This window comes from Engraulis encrasicolus, chromosome 13, assembly GCF_034702125.1.
Source record: "Engraulis encrasicolus isolate BLACKSEA-1 chromosome 13, IST_EnEncr_1.0, whole genome shotgun sequence".
Taxonomy (NCBI): domain Eukaryota; kingdom Metazoa; phylum Chordata; class Actinopteri; order Clupeiformes; family Engraulidae; genus Engraulis; species Engraulis encrasicolus.
In genome coordinates, this window is record NC_085869.1 from 39,640,952 (window position 1) to 39,664,130 (window position 23,179).

At 42.6% G+C, this 23,179-nt stretch overlaps 1 protein-coding gene across 1 annotated transcript; it reads left to right on the top strand.

The window, feature by feature from the left end:
- The first annotated feature begins 5,178 nt into the window (after window positions 1-5,178).
- LOC134460541 (GTPase IMAP family member 5-like) lies at window positions 5,179-6,160 on the top strand. The gene is made up of 2 exons (XM_063212922.1): window positions 5,179-5,422; window positions 5,517-6,160. The coding sequence occupies exons 1-2, from the start codon at window positions 5,179-5,181 to the stop codon at window positions 6,158-6,160; spliced, it is 888 nt and encodes a 295-aa protein (XP_063068992.1).
- Window positions 6,161-23,179: the final 17,019 nt, after the last annotated feature.

The following is a 23,179-nucleotide window of genomic DNA, read 5'->3' on the forward strand; positions in this document are numbered from 1 at the left end:
GGGGAAACTCTACTCCCCTTCGCTACAAATGGTGTCAGAAGTGGGATGGCTACCGTGTGGTCATCGGAGGCGTACCCACTGTCTGTAAGCCATACATCCATGTGAGGGACCCCCAGGATTGGTGACCCCCTTGTGAGGGACCCCAGTGATGGGTGAAGCATTGATGATGGGGTACATTGGATGGGAGAAGCATGATGGGCAGTTGCGCGAGGGACACCATGGGTCCGTTAGAAACAGGGAAGGCAGCTGTCCTTCCAGTGAGCTAACTGGACATCGAGTCGTGAAGTGTGGATCGAAACGAAAAATTGCTTTATTTCCTCCTTCGGCAGCTGACTGCATTTGTGGGCGTAACTGGGATATTTGAGGTCAGCATCAGATGCTGACTTCGCTGCCTTGGTACCCAACATGCTGTGCGCCACCTCCCTCTCAACCGGAAACCTGAAAAACAAACATGGCTACTACCTTATCATACTCTTTATTCTGACACTTATGAAAATCGAATGGATAAATCAACATTGTAGTATCTAAATATGCTGTCGCTAGATCTATTTATAGCCTATTTTACGATTCCGCCGTCTGACGATCATTCACCGTTCAAATAGCATGCGTAAGCTAAGCGCTAACGTGATGAACGTAACTCCCACCATAGAATCGCCGTAACATCAAATGCTCAAGGCAGCACACTCGTTAGTGCCGTTCGTAACGGCTGCCTCATCAGCTAACTTCACCTATCTGATAAGTGACCTGTTTATGTAGGAGAAGAGTCATCGAGTCACTGCCTCCCGTTTCAAATTGAGCCCATGAGTGTGTGAAGCGCACGGGTGCGCTTCCCGTTCACCCGACATTAAGTGGATACAGGAAAATAAACAAAATGACACTTCCTGTTAGATTCACCTTCTTTGGTATCACTATGCCCTGAAGAAGGTTCAACTGCCAATACCTGTGGGTAATTTAAAGTCCTTAATGGACATGTCATAATAATAAAGACATTTTTAACTATACCTTTTGGAGTGCCTTGGTGAAGAAAAGTTTTTCTCTTTTCAAGCAACTTTTTTGACATTGAACCTTGAACCAAAGAGCACCCACAAGAATACTTTTTTCATCTTCCTAAAGGGACTGAGCACGCCTCTGACTTCCAAACATAAAACACCCTTCCTTTCGCAGTGCATCATTAACTGCGCTAAGAGATCAAATTAATAACATCTCATGTGTCCAATATAGCTTTTCCAGTCCCAGACAGTCTGACTGTGGGTTCAGTGACTCCAACATCAGCTGATCTCACCTGGAGCCTACAGCAAGCAATGCAGCAGATTCCACACAGATTCCTGATCTCCTACTGCAGTGAAGGGAATGAACCACAAACCACCTCTACAGACTCCTGCAGCACAACTATTACAGGCCTGCAGCCAGACACTCAGTACACTGTTAGTGTCTGCTGTAAGCTCAGAGATGGGAGGAAAAGTGAGGCTGCCTCAACCAACATCCAAACAGGTGAGACAAACAATACATTGTCTGCAAATGTATTACACAACAGGGATGAGCAGTATTTTCATGAATGTGTTTAAAATACGAATACATTTAAAAAAAAATCTATTTTAGGTGTGTTAACTTTAAGTGAGCTACATACAGTATATTTGTATTTCGTATAGATATATATATTTTTCATTATACAAATCTTTTCAAAATACAAAGTACTTTTTCTTTAACTATGAAATTACTGGCCCAGTTGTGGCTAAAACAGCTGGGCACTGAGCTGCTACGTCGGCAACCGGCTCAGTGATTCCAGCTCGGGTCATTTGCGATCCTTCCCCATTTTTCTCTCCCCACTCATTTCCTGTCTCTCTCCCACTGTCCTCTCTCAAAAATAAAGACATACAATCCCAATTTGAAAAGAGCTATACAACCACTTAGTAGGAACACTAGCTGGTGCTAAAGATCAAATAGTATGTGACTTGGGGTAGCAAAACTGGAATCCAATATAGCCATCTCCAGTCACATAGTATTTGATCTTTAGCACCATCTAGTGCATGTGCATTCATTAATGACTGCCTGGGTAAGGGGTGACCAATTCAGACTGGTAACTAGTGGTGGGCCGTTATCGGCGTTAACGTGCTGCGATAATGTGAGACTCTTATCGCGCGATAAAGAAAATATCGCACGTTAATCTATTCTCAAAATATAGGTTTGGAGTTTGGGTATGCACGTCACCATAGCGTTTAATTGACAGGCGCTTTCAGACTGCGCTCCAGTCGTTTCTCCTCTCCACCTGTTGCTTCGTACCTACTAAATATGAAGTGTTTGCATGCTGAAAACATTAATCCCTCTGCCGTGGTAGGTGTTGTTTGAGTGCTTTTTCATAAGTGGTAGACTAAAGAGACGTTATTGCATAAGGTGAACATAGAGAGACATTATTGTGTGTGAGTAGAGGCTACAGCCCGACATAGCCTACATTTCCTCACGCATTGCATGGAACACATAGCCTAAACAACTTCCAGAAATCTTGCCTGTGCCATAATTGCAAAACATTCCGTGTGATATGCATTTTGAAGATTGTCAAACTGAAACTGTCAATATCTACTCTCACTGAATGTTTGTGTTGCAATCGCGCACATTTGCGACTCAGTGAGATATTCTCATGTCAAACGGTAATAATCCTCGCGGTTGTCGCGCTTGTTTTTTTTGCCAACTGAATTCATTTCGAGTTGTAACTCCTCTGGCGTTCTGACTCAATTGTGAGGTTTACTAGGCCAAATCGCCGTGTGCCAGTGCTGCAGGTTCTAGATAGCGAGTAGCCTGGCTCTGCTGAGGGCTGCTGTCATAGAGGTAGAAAATAATACTAGAGAGGACACAGCAATTTGCGACAGCACTGGGAAATGGCAGATGGAGCTTCCCAACTTCCGTAGGTAGTGTAGGTACTTTCAGGCAATGCAAGTCAATGGAGAACACGCCCACCCCTGTCAAGAAATTAACTAAAACTGTGTAAATATGAAGTAACACTTTAATCAAAGACCAGATTTGAAATGTCAGGCTAAATATCTACTTAAATCATATGAGTCGATAAAATATATTTAAAAATCAAATAATATATTTTATGGACATAGTTAGCAACACACTTCAACTATTGTCCTTGTATAGTGTGTTGATGGACATTTTCACATGATTAAGCCATTTTTGACAGAGGTGAGCCTCGTTCTCCGTTAATTTCCATTTCTCTGATCTACCTACAGATAATGGCCGCTACAGATTGCCGTAAAAAGGGGGGCGGGGTCCTCTCTAGTGTTATTTTCTACCTCTATGGCTGCTGTGCCTACTCCGCGCAGAGCTCCTCCCTCTCTTAACCCTCTGAGGTCCGAGTGCCCTTCAGAGGGCAATTGGTCTCCAAAAACAAATCTGTAACTCTGTGAGTTTTTGTCATTGAAACATGTAAGTCACACCATTAGAAACCTCAGACCTTCCAGGTTCCAAATATATATATATATGAAATGAAAATACTTTAAAATGTCAGGGAGGGGCAAGCAGCCTAAAAGCCTCTGAAAAGCCTTAGACCTCAGAGGGTTAAAGCAGCAGCTGCTCTTTTACCAGTCCGTAGCAGATTCTCTCTCTCTCTCTCTCTCTCTCTCTCTCTCTCTCTCTCTGTCTCTCCATTAGAAATGCTGAATTGTTGAGGAAATTTTGTTTGAATAGCCTAAATGTTTGATAGATTTATCTGTATTTGCCTCTACAATTTATAGCGCTGTTCATTTTGAAATTTCAGTATCTTATAACTGTAAATGCTTCCTAACATATTGGACACACTTTACACATATTGCAGTGATTTTTTTCATCACCAAGTATCAACATGACCATTTTTTTAAGATGAGATGCATTTTGGAAAAAAGAGATGAGCTATGGTCTAATGCGCCATCTGTCTTAAGAAACCCCAAGGTTTTTTTCGGCATTATATCACTAGCGTGCCTATTCTGAATGAGCCATTTTAATTTAGATTAATCTAGATTAATTTCATAACTACAGTGAGATTAATCTAGATTAAAAAAATAATCTATGCCCACCCCTACTGGTAACCCAAGGCTGTTTTTTCAATTCTCAACATGGCAGGTAGGGGTGCTGGTGACTTTCATTGCTGGTAATTAACTAATAACCAGCAACGAGTCTCTATGTAATATAACTGAATCTCGGATGAAGAAACACCACTACATATTAATAATCATGTGATCCTCATCTCAGCTGTCCCTCCTCCTGGCCCCATTGAGTTCACCTCAGTGAAGCCAGACTCTGTGTGTCTGTGCTGGGGACCTCCTGAGGGACTCACTGGACCCCACACATTCAGGGTCACGTGGAGAGGTGCAGGTAGCCAGGAGCAACTTGAAGTGCAAGGGCAAGAAATTAATGTTGAGGAGCTGACCCCAGGAGTGGAGTATGTGTTTGACGTGGTCACCCTTAGCGGCAGTGGCCATGAGAGTCCAAGTGTGTCTGCAGTTAAACATACAGGTTTGTTTCTGAATTCATTTGGTGGTGGGTTGTGTGTGTGTACTTGTGTGGGGTGAGGGGTGGGGTGGGGGATATATATTCCCCGAATAATATTAAATATAGGCCTACATGTATTCTAATTTTTAGAGTTTTCTTTGTTGAAGTTTTCCATTTCAGTTTTCTCAATATGTTTCTTTCCACACCAGGTGTTCCTTCACCTGAGGGTCTTGTGGTGGAGGTGGGAGTCACATCAGCATTCGTGACATGGAGCAGACCAGCAGGAGTCACGGAGGAGTCATATTTACTGAAGCTCTGGTGTGATGGGAAACATCTACAGACAACGATTGCCACATCTCCACAATTCAGATTTCCTGATCTGAACACTGCAGGAGAATACGGCATCAAAACTTTTACTCTGCTGAAAGGGAAAAAAAGCAAGCCAACCTCTACAGCCTTCAGAATGGGTGAGTAAGATCCAGTTTGGAGGTTCAAGCTTTGTTCTGTTAATTTCTTGTTCCTGCGTTGTTCATAATCATAATCAATTTTTAAAAAGAACACAAAAGGTATGATCACCTGTAAATTCACTGAAAGAAATAACAGTTTTGTGGTTAATTGTGCTATTTGTACTTACGTACATAAAAATGTAACAAGCTTGTTTCCTGCAACACAGGTATGCTGGCTCCAAAGCATTTGTCCGTGGATGACCTTGATATGGAATCTGCTGATGGGTGGACAGCTGATCTCAGCTGGAGCCTACAGCAGGAGATGCAGCAGATTCCACACACTTTCCTGATCTACTACTGCTGTAAAGGTACTGATCCACGGACCATCTCTACAGACTCCAACAGTGTGACTCTAACAGGCCTACAGCCAGACACTCAGTACGTTGCCAGTGTCTGCACTGAATTACAAGATGGAGAGAAGACCACAGAAGCATCTACTACCTTCCACACAAGTCAGTTTCACAATTTTATTATCAAACAATTACAAGAATGGAATTGGTACATAAAGTATGTTAATGATAGTAACATTTTGTTACATATTTTCAGGTGAGCGGCGGATTGTGCTACTTGGGAAATCCGGTGAAGGGATCAGCAGTACTGGAAACACCATCCTAGGAGAAGATGTTTTTCCTGTGGACAATTCACCAAACTCAGTAACAACCCAGTGTGAAAAACACAGCAACATAGTCAATGAGAGGAAGATCACAGTGATTGATACCCCTGGCTTTCTTGACCCTGATCCTCCCAAGGAGTTAAGCAGTGAGATATTAAATTGCAAAAAATTAAGTTCTCCAGGACCTCATGCCTTTATCATTGTACTAGCAGTTGGGAGATTCAAGACAGGAGAGTTAGAAGTTGTGAACAAGATTAAGGAATTATTTACGTCAGAGGTTTTTCAGCATGCAGTGATTGTTTTCACTCACGGAAGAGACCTGAAGGGAAAGACAATTAAGCAATTTGTTGAGGAGAGTAGTAGGGGAGAGGGGGAGACAAGGGTGAGACGAAGTCCACTGAAGGAGCTTGTGGACAAATGTCATAGTCGCTACCACGTCGTAGACAATGAGGACTGGAAAGAGGAACAGGGAGATAATAGCAACAAATCACAGATAGAGAAGCTGTTTAGATCCATAGAGGAGATGGGATGGGAGAATAAAGGGCATTACACTTGGCAGCAGGAGAGTGAGGCCTAGTACATGAACTGCTTAGGATACTCAGGAATGTTTGATCTACTGTTTTATGGGCAAAATGATTAAACTAACAGACCAAAGAAATGCCCTGACAAAAGACCTGTTAGATGGACAGAACACATGTGGTCACCCAATCTTTATATTGCTGTTTCTCTATAATTTGTATAGTCTCATGTACAGTACATGTCTTTCTGAATAATATACTCTGTTATGTGAATATGAACGTTATGTGCATGTGAATATGAATATGTTTCAAATATATATATATAGGCCTACATGGTATAACCAATTGCCAATTGGAGCCAATTTTGGTCCCCTAGGGGAAATTCTTTCTCTGCACTTTATCCCATTTGGACTAGTGAATCACATTGAAGTACACACACTAGTCCGTAGCAGTGGGCTGCCTGCTGAGCGGCGCCCGGGGAGCAGTGTGGGGGTTAAGTGCCTTGCTCAAGGGCACTTCAGCCGTGGTTCGGTCGGGCATTGAACCGGGAACCCTTGGGTTGCCAACCCAGTGCTCTAACCACTGAGCCACGACTGCCTATTTACCTATTTAATCAACTGTGATGCAGCGGGCGTTTGTGCTGCTGTGGTGAATTCACGCAGACTAATTGATATTAATGTAAGAATAAGGCAAGTGACAAAAAGTAGTTAGGCTAAAATTAGTTCTCCCGGTGGTCCACATCGATGGTTTGGTCCGGGAAAACTCCCGATCATTTTAATGTCCAGCCCGGCTTTGCTGTTTTTATCCAAAGTATACTGTGCCTTGGAAACAGAGTCGCTCGTTACGGACATAACTTTAATTTCACTAAGCACCTCTCAACATCGCATGGTGGCACGCCCCGTGTAGCTAGAACAGAAATACAAGTAGGCCTATGTAAATGAACAATAGACAGGCAAGCTTTAATAACTGCTAAGTGTTGTTGGGGGGGGTTCAATTATGGCTAGTGTATAGACATGATTCCATCACCACTTGACAATGAGGAATCACAGGACGGAGCTAATTGGAGCATGAAACACATCATGTTCTTTCCATTATCCTAACTTCCATCCTTCCCAAGTGCTTGAGGCCACAAGACATCATTGACGTCCGAAGCGAAATTCAGTATCTTGCAAAAACACAATACTACTGAGATTTCAAAAGTGGGAAAGTCCCCCAAAATTTGTTGTGACTATGACAGCGGGGAAACGTTACTGTTTTCTCCATGGAGGCGGGGCATCACATGAAGCACGAAGCCATATACTGTACACAGGTTCGAGGACGGGAGTCAGGATATTGGAAGAACCTATCGACTCATGAACAAGATCAAAGACCTGTCTCTGCGTCAAGGGCAGCCAAAAATACTGAATCAAACCAAGATAACGCAAAACACGCCCACTCAATGCAAAAGCGTGTGCTCAAGTTGGGTCTCCTAAGGGGGCGTTGTCCCCTACTTCTTCTCTTTTTGAGGTGTTTGCGCAAGACGTGCGCTACCGCCATCTACAGCGCTAAGGGGACTTAATTGATTCTCAACCTCAGGACTCCGAAGGTCTCCTAACCGACGGTCTCCTAGAGGGCCGTTCACCCGACATAAAGTGGATACCGGAAAAGAAACAAAATAACGCTTCTTGTTAGATCCACCTTCTTTGGGGCAGCTGTGTGGGCTATAAAATGGCGGCCACATGCCGTGAGCAGCTTTGACAAAAAGCACCTGCTATGAGTATGCATGCACTGCAAAATGGCAGCCTCATGCAGGTCGGATGCTTAGTCTCAGGTGCGCCTGGGCCTCCTGCCAAGAAGAAGAGAATGCCGTTTTTCCACCTCACATAGACACACTACTCACATCTCTGTCTTTCTTTGTTTAGTTTGTCTTCAACTTGACTTTAAACATTTTCTTGGCCACTTTTGTTTAAAAAAAAAACATCTGCTAAATGTCATTGTCATGTTATGTAACTTTCTCATAACATTTTGATTAAAAAGAAGTATTTCAATACCAGATGGCGGGAGTCAGTGGTTAGAGAGTTGGTCTTTCTGGTTGTAGGTTTGAATCTCACCTCCATCTATGGCTAAAGTGCCCTTGGCGTTTGGAGGTAGGGTGCGCACATCCACAGGTAGTTGTCCAGGTGCAAGACAAAAAGTAGTAGGTAGTGTGATGAAGCGGTCTGCACACTGTGTATTAACTCCAAAAATACTTTATTTCATTTAAACATATGGCAACGTTTCGATCCAACAGAGGGATCTTCCTCAGGCAATGAGAACAATGGTCTAAGTTGACTTATATCACATGACCTACAGGTAGGCTACCTGTTAGAAAGGTGAGCGCACCCTAAGGTGACAAGTGGCATAGCATGCGCCTTGGCGCGCTGGCATACAAATTCAAGACCAGTGATCACAACCGGTGGTCAGAAGAAAACACAAAAACTGAGAAACAAAACATTAAAAAGATAACACACTGTAAAGACAATCAGTCACAATAGTCTGCACAATCATAAATAAGGATTTCTTTTTTGTGTGCAGAAGACACATTACGTGCATCGATATATCATAGCCTAATCATAGTAAGGGCTTCAAGTCAAATTCCATGTTGAGACCTTTGGGGGACAAAGTATTTAGCATGTAAATATAGTATGCTTCCCTTCTCAATAGAATATTATCAATGTCTCCTCCGCGTCGGGGGGTGGAGACCTGCTCAATGCCAATGTATTTTAATGTTGACAGATTATGTCTAAAAGTGTTGAAATGCACAGCCACTGGATTTTTTTGGTCATTGAGGCGTATGCTGCTTCTGTGCTCCGTGATGCGAGTCTTTATGCAAAGTGTGGTTTTGCCAATGTAAGCAAGGCCGCACGGGCACTTGATCATGTAAATAACGTTCTTACTATTGCATGATATAACTCCTTTTATTTTCAGCACTTTCCCGGTGTGTGGATGGGTATAAGTGTTGCACTTATAAGTGAAATTGCATTGCGCGCAATGGGCGCATCTGTAATTTCCGTCGGGGATAGGTGAGAAAAACGACTCGGGTTTTTCTGGTGGTTGGTCAGCTCTTACGACCAGATTTGAGATGTTTGGCGAGCGTTTATAGGCGAACCGTGGCGGATGTCTAAACGACGCATCTCGTAATGCAGGATCAGAACATAGAATAGGCCAGTGTTTACGCACAATATTCTCGAACTCATTGCTGAGTGGAGAGTATTGTGAGACACAGGTCAGTCTTTTGTCAGTTTTGGCCTGCCTTTTATTATCCAGGCATTCTTCTTGGCCCATGTTTTTAAAGCGATCAGACGCAGCTTGAATCCAAGATTCATCGTAGTCTCTTTCTCTGAAGCGCTGAGACATTTGTGCGCTCCGGAGTGCGTAATCCTGATCGGAGCTACATACGCGGCGCACTCTGTTAAATTGACTCGTGGGTAGGCTGCGTTTTAAGCTAGTTGGATGGTAGCTCTTCCCATGTAACATTGTATTTTTATCGGTGGGCTTTGTGTATAAGTCGGTTTTTAAAAAGCCATCATCTTTTGAAATTAAAATATCAAGGAAGTTTATTGTGTTCTCATTAAAAGCTCCAGTGAACCGGAGGTGCTCACTTTTAACATTAAGAAAGTCTTGGAAAGCAGACAGCTCAGAGGCTGTGCCCAACCACAAGACCAATATGTCATCAATAAATCTTCGGTACATTAGTATCTTGTGGAGAAAAGGGTTGACATCAGGGTTAAAAACAAACATTTTTTCAAACAGTCCAACATATAAATTGGCATAATTAGAAGAAATCATTTTTAAACATGAAAAAGTTTTTAGTTAAGACGATTTCAGTAAGTGTCTTTATGCAGTCAACACTGGGGGTCATGTTAGAATGTTTGTCTCTTAGAAAGAAATCGACCGCTTCAATTCCGCCATCGTGCGGTATGTTGGTATAAAGGGATTCCACGTCGAAGGTCGCAAGCATGGTGTCTTCAGTCGGTAACTGTATGTCTTTTAATGCCCTGATCATGTCCATAGAGTCTCTGACATGTTTCCATCACCACTTGACATTGAGGAATCACAGGGTAAATCACAGGACGGAGCTAATTGGAGCATGAAACACATCATGTTCTTTCCATTATCCTAACTTCCATCCTTCCCAAGTGCTTGAGGCCACAAGACATCATTGACGTCCGAAGCGAAATTCAGTATCTTGCAAAAACACAATTAAAAGGTTGTTTTCAAATTTACTACTGAGATTTCAAAAGTGGGAAAGTCCCCCAAAATTTGTTGTGACTATGACAGCGGGGAAACGTTACTGTTTTCTCCACAGAGGCGGGGCATCACATGAAGCACGAAGCCATATACACAGGTTCGAGGATGGGAGACAGGATATTGAAAGAACCCATCGACTCATGAACAGGATCAAAGACCTGTCTCTGCGTCAAGGGCAGCCAAAAATACTGAATCAAACCAAGATAACGCAAAACACGCCCACTCAATGCAAAAGCGTGTGCTCAAGTTGGGTCTCCTAAGGGGGCGTTGTCCCCTACTTCTTCTCTTTTTGAGGTGTTTGCGCAAGACGTGCGCTACCGCCATCTACAGCGCTAAGGGGACTTAATTGATTCTCAACCTCAGGACTCCGAAGGTCTCCTAACCGAAGGTCTCCTAAAGGGGCGTTCACCCGACATAAAGTGGATACCGGAAAAGAAACAAAAGGACGCTTCTTGTTAGATCCACCTTCTTTGGGGCAGCTGTGTGGGCTACAAAATGGCGGCCACATGCCGTGAGCAGCTTTGACAAAAAGCACCTGCTACGAGTATGCATGCACTTCAAAATGGCAGCCTCATGCAGGTCGGATGCTTAGTCTCAGGTATGCCTGGGCCTCCTGCCAAAAGGAAGAGAATGCCGACTTTCCACCTCACACAGGCACACTATTCACATCTCTGTCTTTCTTTGTTTAGCTTGACTTCAACTTGACTTTAAACATTTTCTTGGCCACTTATGTTTAAAAAAAAAAACATCTGCTAAATGTCATTGTCATGTTATGTAACTTTCTCATAACATTTTGATTAAAAAGAAGTATTTCAATACCAGATAGCGGGAGTCAGTGGTTTTAGAGTTGGTCTATCTGGTTGTAGGATTGAATCTCACCTCCATCCATGGCTGAACTGCCCTTGAGCAAGGCACCTAACCCCACATTGCTCCCGGAACTGTGACCAGTACCCTGAAAAATAATAACTAAGTTGCTTTGGATAAAAGCATCAGCTAACTGTAATGTGGGCTGATGTAATGTAATACATACAATATCTCATGTGGAATGAGTATTAGCCTTAATGATCAACCAGTTTTTAAAATGTATTCAAGGTTGCATTGCCTGCAGTGTGTGTGAGCATTCTTCCAATAGGAAGAGAATGCCATTTTTCCACATGGGGTGCATAAGTCTCCGCCCCTTCTGTATGGTTCATGGGGCCTGAGAAGTCAACATTTTTGACTGGGACCTAATGGACACATCAAACCTATTTTCTAATACACTTAGCCTATTCCCCTTGATTGATCTACCCCAGAATGAATGATAACCAGTGGTGTGATTGTCAACATAATACGAGTTGTGAGTTGTGTGCGTGCAAAAATATGTAATCAATAAATTATTTGGACTACACAAGAGAAGTCGCACGTCTATTTTGCAGCCATTTCAGGCGTAGTGCAGCTGCCTATAAGCCATTGGCCTAGGTTCACATTAAATACACGAGGTGCATGTTTTAGTCTATTACCTAGTTTTTCAGAAAAGCTTAAACAATGTTTCTTGCCTGCCAGAAATGAGTGGTCTTATGAAGCCAAATCCAAGTCTTTCAAATTCACTGGTATCATATGTGAAATCCAGAGCACATGTCAAATGGAATCAGGATTTAGCTTGACTCCCATTCAAAATGCTTGGAGTTGAGGTCCCATGGTCCGGAAGTAAGGTTGTGACTTAACCTGATAGCAGAGGGACGTTGAATCTGCGTCCAATGCCCAATGCTGTCAAATCAACGCCATTTTGCTATCTGGGTAAGCAGGGGCGGAGTGGCCCACCTTTTCCCACCGGGAGAATTTTCCCCTTGGCGGCCCTCTTTACAGTTTTTCTCGATTGCCTCCACACAAGTTCTGGTACTTCACACACAATTCTCGGAACATCTCACCCATTTCCCAACTCCCCTAACCAATGTCACTGAACACTAAACACAATTCCTACTTAACACTCAAATTCCAGTTTTAAAACACACTCTTTTCACACCATTACACACAATTCTCTGGATTACACTCAATTTTCAGAAAGATAAACACTGGGTTTCTCATGGAACACACTGTCATTCACAACACTACAATCAACTGCCATACTAAGTTCACTTCCTCATCACATGGGCAAACTCTCTTCATACCGGTTTACAATCTGAAATCATCACCCCATAAGGACACACATTGCATGTCATATTGATGACAAATTAGTGGATGCAAGGAGAAAACACATTTGTTTAGTTTTTGAACTCAAAAAATATGTTATACAAGACATCATTTTCATGTGGTTACCCAATATTTTACAATAAATTAGTGCAATTTTTTAAATGTCGGAAAAATATGTAAAATATATACACATCTGTGTACTCCGAGTCTAAAAACAATATTTCAGTATTTTACACGTGCTACAGAAACATACCCTCTTTAGTAAGTAGAACACTGAAGAAAATAAGTTTCTACTGTGTTTCAAGTTGAGTATAGAGTTTTACCTTGTGCATATTAGTGTTCAATGGTTCACATAAGAGTGTATTACGTAATACTGCACTCCTCCTAACATTTCTGGACACTGTACAATATACTCATTGCACCCAATCAGGCAGATGGTCCAGAGCAGCCCAGATATGTTGTCATTTGGGACAATGTGAGTTTCCACAGGGCTGCTCTGGTCCAAAACTGGTTCACTAACCACCCACTATTCATTGTCGTGCACCTCCCTCCATATTCCCCAATCCTCAATCCCATTGAGGAATTCTTGTCCACCTGGAGGTGGAAGGTCTATGACAGACGTCCTCAAACACGCATCCCCCTTCTACAAGCAATGGAGGAGGCATGTGGCGATATTACTGTTGATGCCTTCTCTGGGTGGATGCGCCATGCAAGACGGTATTTCCCTCGCTGCCTGGCCAGGGAAACGATTGCATGTGATGTGGATGAGGTCCTGTGGCCAGACCACAATAGAAGGCAGGATGAAGCAGAGTAGATGTGAGTGTGTGTGTGTGTGTTTTTTTTTTTTTCATAGCAATAGGCTATACAGTAATGTAATAGGTTTTTTGTACTGCCAAATAGGTAGTGGGGTTTATCTTTGTGTTGTTTTTGTGAAAAAGAAATAAAAATCTTTCTGTTTCTGTTTGTGTGTTGTGGGAATGAAGTTTTTCCAACTTATGTCACAGTATCCATGCAATCCAGAACAAAAAAAGCCCAAGTTACTGGGAGAAATTTGTTTTACCCTGTGCCCAACAGTGTTTTAATGGGTCTGCAAATGTGTATTGTAGTGACTGTCTGTGTGTGTCATTTGACGACAAAATGAGGTTTTTAGAAGAGAGTACATTGTTTTGAGACAAGACGTGCATTTTTCAGAGGTAGTGAAGAGTTTGGCCCGTTGTGTGTGAGGTTTGGAGATTTGTGTGTAGAGTTTTGAGAATTCGAAGACCGATTCCGAAAATTGTGTGTAGGCAATTGAGAAAAACTGTAAAAAAAAAAAAAAGAAAGAAAAAAAACCAAAGCGAACAACATGGTTTCCTAACCAAAAAGACAAAAGCCACGAAATCTGCAGTCGTACTACATGTGAACATTAGTGTTGTGAAAATATCAACCTGAAGTGGAGAATTGTAGCCTGCACCTTGATGAAATGCACAGCCAGTGGTGTAGTCTACGTAAAACGCATTTGTTCCATTTCTTCAGACATAGGCTACATCCTAAATGTATCACATATAAATATATGTATGATAATAATATTATTTCGACTATAAGGAGATATACTGGCAGTTCTAACAAATCAAAACAAAACCCATTGCTTCTGTTAGGTGCAGTTCTCTTCCTTACCACTTGGTGGAGTCTGTCCGTAACCCAATTCAATAACCACAGAGCAAGTGAATCTGGACTGGAAAGACTGTAAACTGTAACAGTCGTGTGGAAATCGGAAAATAACTCATAATTTATTAATATTTCCATCCTTTGGTAACCAATCTACATATCACAGGTTCTTCAAATACTGAAAACGAAACTGTGTTACTAAGATCTTGTAAACTTCCGCGATCTACGGTGTATGAAAATTATCAGTAGCGAAGGGGTGTGGCCAATTTACTTACTTGACACCGTCAGTGAGGTATTGCCGTCTGGTATACGGTATACTGTAAATACTAACTACTCAGCTGGCTTGCTGGATACTCGGGGAAGCGGAAAGTTGGAGGTCAGTGCACGTAAGTATAATCTCAAAATTTCAGGGCCGTACAAGAACGCAGCGCGGCCGCGATGTAACATTTTACGGCCGCGGCCAACCGGGAAAAGTCCCCGATCTCCCGATGGCCACTCCGCGCCTGTGGGTAAGCATCCCATTGGTGCCCTGCTCACATCTATCTTTGTTTGTTTCCAACAGCTATGGTACAGGAAAATGAAAAAGAAAAAAAGCAGCTTGTATGATTTCAGGGCCATTTTACCCACCTTGCTGTCAAATTCATGATCATAAATCAAATTGCAAAACATATTCTTTTAATCAATCAATCAATCAATCTATCTATCATGTAGGCTATCAAAAATGAGGTTTGTCGAAGGGGTGTGGCTTTTCACCAATATAAGGCTGTGTTCTCATCAGTTTTGTTTTTGGGAGGTACCAGGGCCGCTGACAGGTTTGGCTGGGCCCGGGACAAAAAAATATCAATGGGCCCCCCTTCCACCTACAACCCCCCCCCCCAAAAAAAAAAAACCAAACAAACAAACAACCACCAAACCACCATGTTTTTCAAGACAGACCAGGTGTCCAGACTACACTTTCGGCCTGAAAGCGCACCACTCTCACGTGATATGCTATATATTATATCATTATAAAAGAAATGGCATTGGTATCAAAGTAGCCTCACAAATCAATGACGCATACAATTCCATAGTAAATGATCTATCCATCCAACTATCCATACATTTTTGCCAACATTTATTTAGAAATGAAACAAAATAAATAGGATTCACATCATTAATAACACAAGTGTACGTGTAATTTACTTTAGCAATTTGAGGGCTTGCACATCAAAACGTGCCTGACTGAATCAGTTCTAGTTCAAGTGACGACAGTGAACAAGTGAGCAGCACACCAAAGACGTCAGTCTTGAGTCTTCCCACACCAGGAATAGCCAAACACAGGAACAAGTCAAGTTGCAGAAATGTATATGCAAAACGGATGTACACCGTTTCTCCCCACAAAGTTAACAGGTTGATAAAGTGTTAGCATTTGCGCTAAGCGGGATTTATACGCGCTAAGCGAAATACCGTTGCATAATAGCGCTGTTCTCCCTCGCCCTCTCCTTGCGCGCGACGCAATTTCTCTGTTATGATTGGGGCTAATGTGCATATTCCTAGCTAAGGTCACAGATGGTCAGATTTGAAACACAATTTTACTAAGCTGTGGTTATAAAATGATGCGACTGTGTGACTGATCATGTTTTAAACATGAATGCTGCAGTGCAGTGTGTGTCTGTTTATGAAGGGAAACTTTTGCTTTGTTAGTGTCCTCTGCTATTGTTAGTACCTGCATCATCTGAAGAACTTTTTACTGAAATCCTGGGGCTTCTGGTGTCTTCATCTATTTTTCTCCTATCCTTCATTTTCTGCCCTCCTGGTTTGAACGACTGCTTCTTCAGACAACTTGGCAAATTGGCACGAGCTGCGTTTAAGTTGAAGCCGTTTTTTTCTTTCTCGTAATGACCGACCAAACCATTTGTGCACTAGGGGTGGGGGAGGTGGGGGTTCTTGATCCTTTCTTAGGGCAGGAAATGCAAAATATCTGCATCATTTATTTAATGTAAATATTGCGCAATCTCCCTCTCTCAAAAACCATCTTATTTAGAAATTAATTAGAACCATTAATAACAAACTTAATGAGGGCCCAGTTCTGGGCCCCCCTATCCCAGGGCCCGGGACAAAAAGCCCTTTTGTCCCCCCCCTGTCGGCGGGGCTGGGAGGTACTGAGAACACGGTCGTAATTGCTTTGTAATGGCTTTCTAATATGGATTGGAATGTGTGTGTGATTTGTTTGGAGGAAGGTGGTTGTCTGCGATGTCCTGCAGATTCTTTGCAGAACAATGGAGGAGATATTTATGAAGCTTTCCTAAAAAATGTAAAAGAATTTAGGGAATTGGACAAATTGCCTGTCAAAACAGCTGAGGCTTTAAAAAAACAAAACAAAAAACAAAGCTAAGTGGCACAAGTCATGCCATCTTAAATTTTCAACCTCCAAATTACAGAAAGCCCAAATAAGCCTTCAAAAAAGAAAAATGGACATTACTGATGACAACTGCAGACGACAATCAAAGCGTAAAGCTAGATCATGTGAAACAACAAATGCATGCCTGTTCTGCCACAGAAATGGAAGATACTGACTTGTTAGCCAAAATTGCTGACAGAGATTTGATTGCCATTCGAGCCAAATACCACCTTCAGTGTCTTGTTACATACAAAAACAAGCACAGGAGTATGCAAAGGTCTGAGAGCAGTGCTTAATTTGAGGGGGAGCAAGGGGGAGCTAGCTCCGGAACCTCAGACGAGAGCTCCGGAACCTTGGATGGAACCTCAGCGAAGGAGCCACCCATCCTCTGTGCTCCAGGACCTCCTGCTAGACAAATTAAGCACTGTCTGGGAGCAAATAAATAACCCTCATGGAAAAGTGTACTGACACTTTGGTTTTTGCTGAGCTATTGTCCTTTATTGAAAAACGTTTGGAGGACAAGATGTACATCTTCCAATTGTCAGAGTTCCATCGTTTTTACCAGAGTAGACTAAATCAGCTTGGCATTGATAAAAGCATAAAAAAACCAGGTTAAAAATGCAAATATTGAATCATTTCATGTTTTGTCAGGCACAGCTCTGTGGAAGGACAACCATGATTGTCTTTGATGAGGTCATACAAACCGTACTCAATGAAAATAAAACAGCAAATGACAAAGACGCAGTGTCAATCACGAACCTCCTCTTCCACTTTATATTGGCCTTCAAGTTCACACTGAAACAAGAAGCAAAACCATGGTGAAATCGCTCGAAATTTAGGAATTTCTGTGAGATACCAACGTGTTCTTCACGTTGAAACTCAGCTTGCATCTGCTGTCTGCAAACAGTACATGACCGAAGACTTGGTCTGTCCTGGTGTCCTTAGTGTAGCAAAGTGGGCTTTGACGTTCCTTTTTCATTTGCGGTGCGTGCGTCATCACGTCACACCGACCTATCAGCTGATCTCACAGCTGATTTCACTTCAGCTGAGACGCCGGCTTTTCGCAAGCTAGGAGGAATAGCTGTCGGTCAACGTGCTTTCCTTTGTCCATCCAAACGTGCATTCTGGTCTACTCTTTGCACTCCGATCTGTTGCCAAATTCAACTTGGCGTGACACGCTCTCCGCCTCGTACAAGTGTATCTACCGGTGCCATCAGCTGTTTGTTGGCTACCCTGTTCATCTACCAAAGCTCCGAGAGCTCTCTCCTTCTGGCTCAGGTAGGCCACCCAAATGACGCCACACGTTCGCTAAAGTTTTGATTTGTTTGACTCGGGTCTAACTGATGATGTATTTTGTTGTAGCGTGGGTTTGAGTTTCCTCTGACTCGTCGGCCTTTATTGTCTTCCTCCTCTCCTCCTCTGCTGTTGTGGAACGTGAGTATACCGCTTCAACTTTTCATCACGTTGTAAAATTGGTACTATAGCCCAGTTACATCGCATTACCCTCTGTATTTGTAGGCGCCTGGGTGTAGCTGCAGACTCCCGGTTCTCTCTGAATTGCTGCTGTTTTGTCCCCCCTCGATACGTGCTTCGGACGGACGCATTGCAGTGTCCGGTCATCCGAGGGCTATTACTCCGAAAGCATTCAGCAGCCCAGCATAAGTTAACTTGCGCAGGTGGCGCATGTGACCGAGTTCAGTGTGTGCGTGAATGTAGTCTGTGCGAGGGAGTGTCCTGTTATGTCGTGGTGAGCACGATTCATTTGTTTATTTTGTATATTTTCTTTGAGGGATGTTTCTTTCTTCTGTTTGATTATTTTCTTTTGACTTGAGTTGGGAACTTCAATTTGAATTGTTTTGTTTTTGTTTCTGTAACTACTGAATGTGCACGGCTTGTAGCCTAAACCAATGCCCCTGGCCTGAGTGTCGTTACTAATTCTCATCAGTCCTGCTCTCGCCTGTAGCAACCTCTTTCTGTGGCGAGTTAGATTTTGCTGGTGGGCCCTGCAATTCAGTTTATTTCATTTTGTTTGTCTTTATTTGCTGGGCAAGTGGCAGGCCCTTGATTACCCCTTTATTTACCCTTTTCTTTTCTGTTAACAGGTGCAGGTAATCCCAGAGGGAGGTCCTCTTCCCCCCTGGTGGTGTGTCCGGTCACGTGGTGTGCAGTGAATTGCAGTGCAGTGCAACCTGTGTGTGAGTGCAATAATTCACCTTGACTTAGTGTGTGCATGGGCACGAGTGTTTGTGTGTACTTATCCAAGACCTATACAGGGGGCTTAGTATAATTCCCCCCTCTTGGGTGCACCTGCCCTGTATTTGAGAACCCTCCCTTTTGTACCGATTTGTGTGAGTGTGTATGTGAGTGTGTGTGTGCATTGTGGTGCGAAATATTTTAACTGTCCGGATTTTTATATTTATATGTGAAATTGTTAATAAAGAGATTATTTTGTTACGGAATCCACGTTTCCTCGTTAATGCAACAGAACTTGTGTGGGGGTCAAATCTAAGGTTTTCATACAGTCCCTCGGCTGTAGTTCCCATTCTTATCCCAGGGTGGCGTAGTCTATTTAGTAAGAAAAACTGTGAAATTTAGAGTTTAAAACTCTCCTGTCCTTACCACTTGGTTACATTAGGAAACATCTTTTCACTGTTGGGGCACTTAAACCTTTAAGACATGGCTTTATAAATTTGTTGTTATCAGTATGGTAATGACCATGTCGTGATGCATTTGTAAAGGGTCTGTGATGTGTAGTTGGATTATAGTGCTAGTAGCCTACTACATTTTAATGACTATTACAGTGTGCCACTGGAGGTACGGTGTGCATTAAGGGGCTACAAATATAGACCACAATCCATCATCAACCACAGCTCAGATGTTTTGGTACTCAGAATTAGACACTATTGAAATGGGTGGCCATTTTTTTTTCAATTCTAAACATAGTTAAGTAGGCTACTTCATGTTTAAAATCTTTGGAATTGACTTTTTAGTTTCTATTAGGATCACACAAATGGTCCAAATAGGCCTACCACAATGTTACTGAGTTGTGTTGTATTCTGCATCATCTACCAGGTATGTAGGCGGCCATATTCAATTACAATAAACATGTATTTCTTGTTTTAAATCTTTATGGCTCACTGTCTTGAATGTGTCGGGGGAAGTCTAATTGTGTATATTGACATGTATATGCTTTTCTGGAGTTGTTGTGGTGTGTTAAAATCAGGGCTTTGAACCAAGGAACGAAAACGAAAACCGGGAACTTTTTGTATTTTACAGGGAACAGAAACGAAACCGGAAACGTTATTATTTTGTATGTTCTGGAGCAGGAACACTTATTTTCCTGCGTACGTCCTGTGTGACATCAGACATTCGCTAACTGAATGGAGAGAGAGCAGTGTATTACACCGCCACTCCACATCCTAAATAAGAGAAACCACTGTCATACAAAAGGGTCGAGTTCCCATTGCATCATTGTTTGACATATTGCAGAGAAGCGCGTTTACGGCGCACTAGAATATTCTTTGTTAATGGGCATCCATGGCCGCTTCAAATGCAGATATGCACAAAATCGCAATGTCCAGCGCTTCCGTGACCGAGCCCTATCTCACGCCTTTCGTAAAGTCTTCACGAAAATAATAGAGTGATTTTCGTGGTGCATCCACGTTATTGCCCGCCTTTCGTAAAGTCTTCACGAAAATAATAGATTAATTTTCACGCTGCCAGTAATCAGCTGACAGGAACGAAATTAGCCGTTCCGGGAAAAGTATTTTTTTTTGTTCTACCCGGTTCGGGAACATTTATTGGTGGAACGCATAACCGGAAACGTTATAATTCTGTTTCTGTTCGGAACGAACCAATTGGAAAAAAACATTGGTTCAAAGCCCTGGTTAAAATCAGCTCTCAATTATAACTTGAATCTAGACGGTGGGCTAGATTTCGTAGCTCCTTTAGAAAACGAGTTTCGTTCTCACTCTCGAGTGGCAACTTGATTTTTCTAATATGACCTCCTGACAATATGTAAAGCAATATTCTGGCTGTTGCCACGCTGAAAAGTTGCACGTTTATATTAAAAAATAACGAAAATAAAAAAGACTGGGGGTGACGTCACATAATGCACAGTCAATGGGAAGTCTCCGCCCCTCAAAGTTGAAAAGGGAATATTTATCCGCATATCGGGCTTTTTTCATGGGCAGATAATTCACCTAATCATTGAAACAACGTAGGTATTTCATTCCTGACCATTTTCCTGTTACTGGAAAAAATAACACAGCTTGCATTTCTTTACTGACACGTAGTTTTTTGGCGAATTGATCTACCCCCCGTCACCTCATTGCTCTATTGCTTTGAGGGAACAGACCTGTCCTCTTTTTGACATTTATCTCTCGTTGCCCAATGATGGTCAAACAGTCGAACACTAACAGCGAAAAAGAGCACTTCTGAAAGTTTGAGAAAAATATTTTTTTTTGCATGTACACAACAAGTGAGCCCACTTACCCCCCAACTTGTAACTTTTTGCCATGAAATCTGACGGTTCCGGGTAGCATGCACGCGCTAGCTGTATTCTGCCTCGTTGACTTTGCATTGACGTGACGTCACTCGGTTGGCTATTATTTGTTGTCATTTTTATAAATCAATGTGCAAGTTTTGAGGATGGCAACAGCCAAAATATTGATTAATGGGTTGTCAGGGGGTTATATAAGCAAAAATAAAGTTGCCACCTGTTAACACCAACGAACTGACAAGATATGAGACTGGGCCCACCACCTAATCATTTCCTGTTGAAATTTTTTTGGATGCCCCTTCTAGGATGTCTTCAAATCACTCAAGGAACATGTGTACCAACTTATATGCTTCTATACAGCACGTAACGATTTCTCACTTAAATCTCCCTTCTTCTATCTTGGTCTACTGCTTTTAAAGCAAGCATGTGCATTCGGTTGCACGAGCGTTTTTACACAGCTCGCAGCAAGCGTACCGAGGGCCCAACTGCATCCAACTCTCTAGTGGAGGGGGTGAATATAACATATTGCATACCACACCCCCATGCTGCTAGAGTTTCCCTGGTGTAATATTCTCTTCTGTTTATCTGCGCTCCACCATGTCATCTATGGTTTTGAACAATTTCAGAATCTGTGCCTTATTGCTACGTTCGCCTTCCCTCATTCCCTCATTCCAGTGCTCATTGTCTATGACATGATAGCGACCTGGGTGCGATTTGTCGGAAAACCAGAAGGGGGGATATGCTTCAGATTGTAATCAATATAATTACATTGAACTGTGATAAAATCATGTAGAAAAAGTGGCAATATCAAGACCAGAAGGGAGGACAATCCCCCCCATCAAATCGCACCCTGATATCGACCATGCCATCTGTCCACGAGATCCTTCAGTGGACCTTGTCTTCCTTCAGAGCTCTGGCTACTCCTTTCCTCTACAAACTTCTCAATAGTCTGACCCTTCAGCTCCTCACCGTGAGTGAAAACTATCACTGCATGCTCGAAGACATCTGAGGAAAGTAACTCCTGAATCTGGCTTATAACTTCTTCCTCTGATGTGTACCTCCCAACTCGCAGCACAATAATAAAGGCATGAGGTCCAGGGGAACTGTGAGTAAGGCATTTTGGTATTTCAGGATTTAAATCATTTGGACTTGTTGGGTCAATCACTTTGACCTTCCTCCCATTGACAATATTGCTGGGTGCTTCACATGTGATGATTACTGCGTGATGTGATCTCTTCATTGGGAAAAACTTTTCTCACAAGACAGTGTTTCCACTTTCCAATGTTGCCTTTGCCTTCTCCAGTTTTGCCGGGCAGTACAGAAATAGGACAGAAATACAAACAATACAAACAAACAGACACAGGAATGACAAAGTTGTCTTTCCACATGCCACATGTTCACTGTTGGCATCTGTCTCATCTCCTGCCGTTCTCCCTTCACCCCCCTATCCCTCTCTGGAATTGGCATCGTTACAGAAAACTGGCTGAGGACATAAATAGTTGTTCTTGAGAATGGGAGCTCTGTTCAGTTGATAAACATGTTTGGATCAACAGCTGTCAGGATCATCTCCCACCCCCACGCAGTAAGATGTGTATGGGCGGTGAGTGACTGCCCCATCCTCTCCTCTATCCTCCTCTAGGGGTGTCTTGAGCAGTGAGCACGGCGCCATTCACACATTCACAGACAGAAGTGCCCCGTCTCCACACACTGCTTCTTAAGTGAAATTTGGTGTTCCTGTTCTATTCTGACAGCTCAATGGTCAACAGATCGTAGCTGCAGATTAGATCAATTGAAATATATAGGTTGTTGATTTTCACTCCTCATTTGTATGATATTACACTTGGCCAAATATTTTCGCTTTGCTTCGCCCCACTTTGCTTCCCTCATAGGAATGAATGGCGAGGTTCACTTCACACAACATTTGTATGCATGTGTCCCTGGTGTTGGGTAACATGCACAGAAGGGGTGTGGAGGGGTGACACAGAGGCACAAGGTCAGAGGCTGGAGTAAAGGATGAAGAGCTAGAATGATTTGCAGCCATAAGAGGTCGGGATTTGTGACGTTGTCATATAGTCTCAGTGCAGACTTGCTGATCCACCTGGTTTTCACCTT

Bases quoted from the DNA above. Each gene is read 5' to 3' on its own strand.
- LOC134460541 (XM_063212922.1), top strand. From the start codon at position 5,179: ATGGAATCTGCTGATGGGTGGACAGCTGATCTCAGCTGGAGCCTACAG. The intron at 5,423-5,516 runs GTCAGTTTCACA...ACATATTTTCAG, and splicing joins ATCTACTACCTTCCACACAA to GTGAGCGGCGGATTGTGCTA.